This window comes from Pinus tabuliformis, chromosome 3_2, assembly GCF_031772625.1.
Source record: "Pinus tabuliformis cultivar Carrire ecotype Pingquan chromosome 3_2, CPIR1, whole genome shotgun sequence".
NCBI lineage: Eukaryota > Viridiplantae > Streptophyta > Pinopsida > Pinales > Pinaceae > Pinus > Pinus tabuliformis.
The window spans coordinates 861,714,434-861,724,202 of NC_142302.1; the positions used below are offsets into that span (position 1 = coordinate 861,714,434).

Below are 9,769 nucleotides of genomic sequence, written 5' to 3' on the forward strand. Positions count from 1 at the left end.
ACAATGATATAATTTAAAATTAGGGGCATGAAAATGTAGTGTTCGATGCCTTCTCAAACCAGTTTGAGAATGAGGGTACCCTTTTATCCCTCTGTCTACCCATACCAGATTGGATTGAAGAAGACAGTCATGAATGGTTCTCCCACCCCTTTCTGTCCCAGCTCATTAAAATATTACAAGAATATCCTAATTCCTCAGAGGACTACTCTTGGAAGGATGAGGTTCTTCGCTATAAGGATCAGGTAGTGCTATCCCCGACCTCCACCCTCAAAACACACATCTTGGAAGTGATACACTCCTCTATAGTTGTAGGAAATTCATGCTTTCAGAAGACTTATGTATGTGCATGACGCTCTTTCTTTTAGACTCACATGAAGAAATCCATTCTTACTTTTGTAGTTGAATGTGATGTATGCCAACACAACAAAGGGGAAAAGATCAAGCTACCGAGAACCTCACAACCCTTTCCACTCCTGCCTTCCATGTATCGTGGCTCAAAGGTGCAGGGAATAATTGTAGGGCTCAAATAAGTCTGGTAGAATTGGATGAGGAAGGTTCACTTTGGCTCTAACCCAAACAAGTCTTTGATACTCGTGAACGAAATATCCATGGCCACATTATCAAGGATGTCCTCATCAAGTGGAAGTACACCTCCTTAGAAGATGTGACATGGGAACCAACCATTATTCTTCAATAGTTTCCACAGCTTCAGCCTTGAGGAAAAGGCTTCTTTTGATGGGGGAGGGCATGTTAGGTTCTAATCCTAACCCCTTTATTTATGTAATAAGCCGAAGGGGCCTAGTTAGAGTCATAGCTAATTAGATGAGTCAATAAAGACCGTAAGTGGTTATTTGCATTAATAATAATCGTAAGTGGTAGACCCATATTATAGAAAATGGAAAACAATTAGTTATAAATGGGCCATAGTTAATAAATAAAGTGGTCAACCCATAATATGCAAGGGACCACTAGTAGTTAGGGTTTTGGGTGTCATAAAGCTATAAATAGTCTTCGATGTCAAGGGAAGAATCATTGACTTTTATTGTAATTGAGCTATGCTCTATTGGAGGTTTCCCCCTCGAAGAGGCAAGTGAGCATTATATTTTGATATATCTTTTGTAGCTTGTCTCATTTCATGTGATATTTTTGTCTTCCTCACAATATTGTTTAGTATTTTTAACATTTTTTTATTCTCGTAGGTCAAGTGCATAACAAGCCTACTATTAGGCATGTCAAACCAACCAAGGCATAACTAACAATTCTATGCACACTCAATATAATAACACCATATTAACCATAGAATGAATTCCCATGTAGGAATATCAAATTTATTGATGTATCACACATTATAATACTCATAGTCATTTTACAGGAATGTTATTCGGTGGTCATAAACATTCAAATATACATGTCGATGCCATAAAATGAAATCCACATATTATAATAATTAACTGAACAAATCTAGCTTTCATACAATACCATACAAATCATTTTGCAGCTCGAGAATATATCAACAAACATAGGCTCTGCAAACCTTTACAAACCATGAGAGAACTGATACAGAAATTTCACCAAAGACAACCAATTATAACACCTTCATTCATTAATAGTGTTGATACATTCATTATTCACAATGTGACATAAGTATAAGGAAATACACTTATTTGTATAACTTAAATGACTGGAAACTGAGGAAGGGGCTTTAACTCTCCACCCAACCATAGGCTTGCTACACTACCATATTTCTTGCAGCTGACCACCCTTGAGCCAGATTCAAAGTCTGAGGAGTTAATCTCTCAAGGGAATTCACATAAACATAAGTCACACAACAAGTCAAGAAGAGGAGTCCACTGTACAGGTGGTTTATCAACTGCCTCTAGCAGTAAGCACCACTATGATCTGTTATTCACACCCAAATCAGGTCAATATATCAACAAGAAGAGGAACCCACTATCTAGTTTTTTTATCAACTACCTCCAACAGTAAACACCACAATGACCCTCTAACCCAACATAAATAAATTGCAAGGATTCACCTAATGCTCAGCGAGATATATCTCAATTCCACGAGGATGAATATATTATACAAGTGGTTTATCAAGTGGGTTATTTAGGCAGGTAGTTCTAAAGTTTAGAGCCCACTATCTATGTGGTTTATCAACTTACTAGGAAAACACATAAGTGGTTTATCAACCCAAAGGAAAACACTTAGAGCTTTATTAGCTCCTTTTAGTGAGAACATGGACGTCTTAGCCTTCCAAGTTGGTTTTTAGCCTCCCAATAAGCACCCCGATGGTTTATCAACCATAAGGCAAGCAATGAGTGGTTCAAGTCTCCACTAAACTTCCACTAGGCAACAAATTTATAGGCTCACGAGACTAGCTTACAAAAACATAGGGAACAGTCTCCCAATCACATGAGATAGCCTAGAAAGTCATTTCTCCATTGAAAATCCATGTCTACCACCAATATCGCTCTCCACAATCTTGTTCTTCAACATTTATCGTTCTTTCATCTACAAGTTCTCTCGCTCGCATTCTCCTTTCCAATAAATATGTGTCCTTTCTCCAATACCACATTGTATTGTATTCATATGATATTGCATAACATCTCTTGTCCATCTCCTCTGCCTCACATCCCTTCTCTTTACTTAGGTAATCCATACCCAACTTCAATGCTTGCACAAGCAAGGCCATCAGTTCACCAGGGAGATAGGTGGTAAAATAGATGTAGTGGCTTGGGTTTACACTCAACACTAGCAACTCCTCCTCCCCACACCTACGAATTCATGTCCACTCCTCTAGTCAATCATTGTTTACATTCTATAATATTTACATGAATTATAATTCATAGTGACATTTACAAGAGGGGTAAAAAAAGGGGTTTGTTACAATATACCATTATATTAATAGAAAGAATTTGGATCAAGATTTACCTGGATTTTATTGAAAAGCCTACCAACTATATATATTAATAATTTATGACTTGGTTAGAGGGAAAATTTCCACTAATAAGAATAATTTTAAAATATTAAAAGTTAAAATAATAATAAGTGATTATTGATTGAAAAAAATGAAAAAGATAGACCAATCTTTTTAAATTGGATGATATTAGTCTATAGGTTAAGGAAATAGATTGTAAAATGTGCTTAAGGGCCAAAAATATAGACAATAAATATTTTACACATTAGGCCATGGAGTCGAGGTCACCTACTCCAGTGATAACTCCCCTACAACACTAAAACTTAAAACACTTGATGCTATGTTTATCGAAATCACCGACTATGATGATAATTCTCATCGAGTTTAAAAATAAATATGTGAAGTATATTCAATCTCTTTTTTGTGACTCTCTTATTATAAGAAACATTAACTATGATGATAATTCTCAAATAGTTTAAACATAAACATGTAAAGTATATTCAATCTTTCTTTTTCGTGGCTCTCTTATTATAAGAAGCATTGCTTTTCCTATAATTAATTATTGGGTATATATCTTTTTTGAAAAAGTATTTTCTTATTCTACATTTTCAATTTTTTTAGATTTATAATATTATTCACACAACAATTTTTTTTTGTTATTTTAACTTAAGAGATTTTACCTTTGATCCCATAATCTGCATATTACTTTATAATAAAGCCATAACCAATTAAGCTACACTAAATAGGTATTATTCACACAATATAAATTAAATATATATATTTTTATTTTTTATTTTTAAATATTATTTTTTCTCACCAAACCCAACCAAATCACCAATACATTTTATTATAACCTAAGAGATTTTACCTTTGATCCCATAATCTGCATATTATTTCATAAGAAAGCCATAAACAGTTAAGCTACACTAAATAAGTATTATTCACACAATATAAATTAAATATATATATTTTTATTTTTTATTTTTAAATATTATTTTTTTGCTCACCAAACCCAACCAAATCACTAATACATTTTATTATTCTTTGAATTTTAATTAATATTTTTTTTTAGCTTTAAAAAAACATTTAAATATAATATATATATATGTATAAAACTCTTATTTATAAGACATAGGGTTATCACAAAAGTCCTTGATAGGAAATATGGTTATCACAAAGGTTCATGAGAATCATACTATGTCACAAAAGTGTTTAGAACATGTATGGTGTTCTCGGACTATCTAACAAAAGTTTCTGTAATATGTATCGTTATCACTAGGCATCACTGAGGTACAAAGGTTCAATTTTGGTCCTGGTATGATATTAGTGAGTACAAAGAGCATTATATTATTGATTAAAATAGTAGTTGTCATAAAAATATAGTGTACATGAATATCTTTTTATATTTATATGGAGTTTTGTTTCAGACAAATAAGGTTTTTATATTTTTAATTTAATTATTAAAATTTTATTAAACAGGTAGTAGAGATTTAATTTGTGTAAAATATTTTAAAATAATTTTAATTATAGTTATTAATCAAAGTTGAAATTTATCTCAAAAGTAATTATTTCTATTAAATTGAATAATTAACAAAAGAATAATATGAACATGTGTTATCAATACAGGTTGTGGTATTTTGGGCTTGTGGTCTTAGTCCATGGTATTGTAACAAAGTCCATAATAAGGTGAAGCTGAATGTCCAATTTTGTCAAATGTTTTTTAAAATGTGTTATGAATTTTTCTTTTTATAATTTTTTTATTTGAAATACACTTTTAAATACATAAATAGATCGATAATCTAAAAAAATCCTCTAGACATTCAAACTTTGCAAATCAAATAACTTAAAATTACGGTTTTTAAAAATCTCTACCAAATTTCAAGAAAAATTAATAAAATATATGCATTCATCTATAAATGTAAATATATAATTATTATATATTCTACTTATTTTAAATAAATTAACATTAAACTCCTTAAATATAACTGTGAACCTTTCTCAAATAAAACAAATAAAGCATCCCATCTGTTAATCTAAATAATTAATTTTTTTAATGCTAATAAAAAAATTCATTACGTTAAATATTTTTATTTATTTATTTATATGTCCAAATAAATTATTAAATTGTTAAAGTAATTTGAGCCAGATAAAATCTTAGCTACCACCCTATTACGGTAGGGTTCCTCTTAGAAACCTACTATAATAAACTAAATGAATGCAATATTACTAACCAACACCCTACCTAGAACAATATTATGACAGCTTGACCCAATAAATTATTGCGTTTTCCAGCAATGTAATTACATATTTGATTTAACCTAGGAAGGTAACTCTACACTTAACTGCTCCGTAATATACCTAGGTCATGTGTTTCAGCGGAAAATAATGTCTTTCTCAGTGTGATTTTAATAAAATTTATTGAGATTTTTTTGGAAATTTAGGTTATAATTTTTAAGTTTTAGAATTTTGAGTAAAATGTTGAATTTATTTTTATTATTAAAATATAAATTTAAATTAATATTATTTCAAATTAAATAATCATAATTTACTAAATTTGAATTTATTTTTACTATTAAAAAACTTTTCGAACACCCAGACCCATACCCAGAGGCATCTGGCAGGAGTGAAAGCCTGCTCCGTTACGGACCACCAGCGGGTTATTACAGGTGGCGTGGTTTTCCTTGATAACGGTGATGAGTCAAATCGACATTCGCGGATAGCAGCGAGAGATGGTTGTCCTCACTGTTGGTTTGACACCTGAGTTTGATAAGTTTTGCCACCTTCAGACGAAAGAAGAAAGAAAAAAAAAAACAAAAACTTTTCGAACACTTAAAATTATAAATTAGAAAACAAAAAAAATTTAAAAATCACAATCCGGCAAAATTGTCGCTGCTTAGACCCGTCTTATTAAATCTGGGGACACACGAGCCTAATTCTAAAACAAACCGATAAAAAAAAATCGAATAGATTTGCATCGCAACGTGGCTAATCAAAGTAGGTACGGCCTTTCTAGATCAAAGCAGCCGAGCTGCAGATGATCACGACGTCACAGAGACCGGGCGTATGTCACAAATGAAGCCGCCTTCGTTTCTTCATTTGGAAGTTGTGAAAAGGGGGCCAGATTTCGTGTACATGAATTGGGTTGAAGATTCTTGGGGCGAATGTATCAGTCGTGGAAACCTTTTTGTTTATAAGAAATTTCCCTGCAAAATCAGAGGGCCAATACAGAATTGGCACGCGGGACCCGTACCTTGAAACGACCGAGGCGGCGGGGTGGGCAGAAGCTCATAGGCACGATCCCTGGATTAGGACGTCCACAGTCGCCAGGAAGGCGGAGGGTTGCACGCAGGTAATCACCTGGAACCCTCCCAGGAATTCCCAGTCAAGACGACTTCAGCCTCTCTAGCAATTTCTCATTTCAAGTCACTTTTATCTTCATTGACGCTGCAGCGGGTGTAATACGCCTGGCGCCCCCACTTCTCAAAATCGGCAATATAGGTTTTGCGAGTTTTGGGGAGACTGCTGAGGTAATTTGCAATGGCTCATCTTGATCCGACAATGGGCTATTTTCGAGCCGCGATTAAGGTTTTCAAGAAGGAACAAGCCCAGCTGCTGCAGGAAGCAAACTGTTCGGAGCAGATGAGCCAAAGGGGAGAATCGTTTGAACCCTCAGACTTTCTTGATTTGGAGGAGGGTTTCAACCAGTCAAGCATGAAAGAGGATGGGGATGATGAGGTTAACAACATAAAAGTTGTCAACACTGTACCATGTATCCAGCAAGAATATACGGCCTCTCTTTACAGTAATCCACCGAGCAGCCGGGGTTTTCATCTGGATCACAGTTCTAGTGTGATCGAAAGCCGTGAGCGTCAGGAGGCAATGTAAGTGTTTCAGAATCAAGGCTTCACGGTTTTGTTATATGGTTTAGGTTCAGAAATATTTTCTGTAAAGTTTTTGCGGAAATTAATCAGTGTGATTTATCATCATCAACCAGTGTAGTAAGTAGGTTCATCATATAAGAAACTTGCAAGAGATTTCTTGGGAACCAATGCAATTCATCCTTGTTGGTTCATCATATAGGAAATTTGCTCTAGACTTTTAGAATCAATCAGAGTGGTTTATGATCCAGTGTGGTCATCTGGTTGATTCATGAATTAATCAGTGTAATTTATTATTGTGAACGGTACTGGTTGATTCATTATACAAGAAATTTGTTGTCAACATTTCGAATTAACCAGTGTAATTTATAATGGATTAGACTAATTTGTTCATTATTTAATAAATTTGTAGCCAACATTTGGAATCAACCATTGTAATTTACCATCAATCACGCTGATTGGTTCAACAAATCTCTCAAATCAACAAAGCTCTGATCACATGCTTCACATCGTTCATCAAGTTTTCTTGGGATTTTTATTTTTTATTTATTTTTAATATATTTATTTATATGGATTCATATTTATTCCATATGGTCTATATAGACTGTATTGATTTTTACTCAGTTTTGTATTTTGAAGGACGGTATTTGTATTTGTCATTCAATGAAAAAAACAAATCTCTGATGATGAATTACAGTGATTGGTGTATTGCAATGTATGAAGAGCTAAGTTAAGAAAAGAAAGTGGAGCCAAGTATAGTATGAGTTTGCATGAAATAGTTAGCTAAAGAAAAGATAATTTTAGTTAAAATGTGTATGATTTTATATTTAGTGCATCTAATGTTAATAGACCCTTTATTAGTGCTAGGTTTTCCATTATACTAAAACTCTCATGTTTTAGTAAACTTCTAAATAGTTATCATTACTTTCTTAAGTGGTTTCAAGATAAGTTTTCTATTACACCAAAATTCTTAGGCTTTAGTAAATTTCTAAACAGTTCTCATTACCTTTATAAGTGGTACTAAAATAGATTCCAGAGTAGTTATTAGTCAAGTGATCCATTCCCAATGAGATAAACATGAAAATCTAACAGTTAAGTCATTCTATGTGAATTAAGTTTATGGTTAATAAAATAATTAAACAACCGCTCATATTTTTCTTATATCTATCTTGTGCTTTCCTCCTTTACCTTGTAGTTCAACAAATCTATCATTTCAAGAAATCTCGAAGTGATGAAGCCGGAAAGCATTTCTCAATGTGTGTCTCTTAGTTTGGAGGGTTCCTTTCAAAACAAATTTATACACTTCAATATAAGTAATCATTTTCGCCTCGGATCTATACAAGGGATTAAAGAACTACTTGTGTGAACCTTCCTGGATGCAGAAAATTGAAAACAATTATTTCAGTACTTTATAGATCCACTTTCAATGTTTATACAGTTATAATTGGGCTTTCTAAAATTTAAGTAGGCTGTAGAACACCTTGCTTATTTACAAAATTGCTATAATAGTTATAATTTCCTTTTGAACAGAAGTCCTAAGAAGAGCAGCAGGAAGAGAAAGGCAGAACGAGCTCTGAAATACGCATTTCTCACCAGATCCGAAATCGACATTCTAGAAGACGGCTATAAGTGGCGCAAGTACGGGAAGAAATTCGTGAAGAACAGCCCCAATCCGAGGTGCTTATGTTACATGACGTCTTTTGTTCGAATCTGGCTAACGATATTTTCTTGTTAACAAATAACCAGCCTGCAGATGAGATAAATGTACAGATTCTATATATTGGGTTTTGGATAATTAACTTGTCAAAATTTAAGGATAGATATATACAAATCTTTGCTTGTTAAATTTTAATAGTACACCATTTTTTTTTATCAAAATTGGACAGCATACAATCCCTTGCTAACCCCCTACAACTCCCTACATTTATAACCCAAAATAGTTAATTTTCCACCAATCTTTTTGTTTGCCATGTCCTGACTGCGTACTCTTTGCAGGAACTATTATAGATGCTCGGATAGCAACTGCGATGTGAAGAAAACAGTGGAACGCGACTCCCGTGATAAAGGAGTAGTCATAACTAGTTACCTGGGCAGACATAATCACGAGAGCCCGTGTGTGATCTATTATATTGCAAAGCCTGACATACTTCAGCTGGAACGCCAACCTACCGTCTCCCCAATATTGCAGCGTTTATCTTCAGTCTGTAATTATGTTCCCGGGAACTTTGAACAGCATCAATAAACGGATGATGGGACTGCAACATAATGCCGAGAGTGTATAAGACAGTCTATTACTTTTCTAGTGGGTACTGCACTCTTTCGATTTATGTTATATCTTTGAATACAACTTGTGTATATTCACAGTAGAAGTATATATGTTCATGAACAGGTATACAACCAGTCATTTAGCTTATTTGATGGTAGTTCTTTCAAAAAATATTTATCTAAATAGGCTTTGTATTTCAAAATAAGAAGCAATGGGGGCACTTTGCTGAATAAGAAGTAATTGGGCGCTTTGTCTCTGATAATAGTCTTAGAATTTTCTGTGACTGCTTTCTTCTCCATGATAAAGTGATTTGATTAACTTTTTTTTGGTGAGCATTTTTATTTTAGTTTCTTGTAAAATTTGTATGGTAAATTAAATTTCTTTTCATTTGTATTTTATAGTTAATTTTTTTTAAAATCAAACAAAATGGTTGAATATCAAAATTACAGAGTTTCAGTTGCTCCTTTCAACCTCTGAACCATTAATTAATGTGAATGATATCCATTATTATTGATTATGTGGTTTTGTTAGTTTATAAATTTGTAGAAAATGAATTAACATTTTGTATGTTTTATATATTACTGTTAAATGAATTAATTTTTTTTATGATATTTAAATAATGAAAAAAAAGTTTACTTAAATTTTTGTAATAATTAAATTTTCAAATTTAATAATCATAATTATTGTATAGATGATTTTAAATAT

General features: G+C 32.9%; 1 protein-coding gene across 2 annotated transcripts; it reads left to right on the top strand.

Moving 5' to 3' along the window:
- The first annotated feature begins 6,075 nt into the window (after window positions 1-6,075).
- Window positions 6,076-9,326, top strand: LOC149183382 (WRKY transcription factor 28-like). 2 transcript variants are annotated; one of them, XM_089418715.1, is made up of 3 exons: window positions 6,076-6,801; window positions 8,332-8,475; window positions 8,794-9,326. In XM_089418715.1, exons 1-3 carry the CDS (start codon window positions 6,458-6,460, stop codon window positions 9,038-9,040), a joined length of 735 nt encoding a protein of 244 aa, XP_089274841.1. In that variant the 5' UTR covers window positions 6,076-6,457; the 3' UTR covers window positions 9,041-9,326. The 2 variants fall into 2 exon arrangements, with proteins under 2 accessions (XP_089274841.1, XP_089274840.1); XM_089418714.1 differs by having other exon boundaries at window positions 6,092-6,801; window positions 8,329-8,475.
- Window positions 9,327-9,769: the final 443 nt, after the last annotated feature.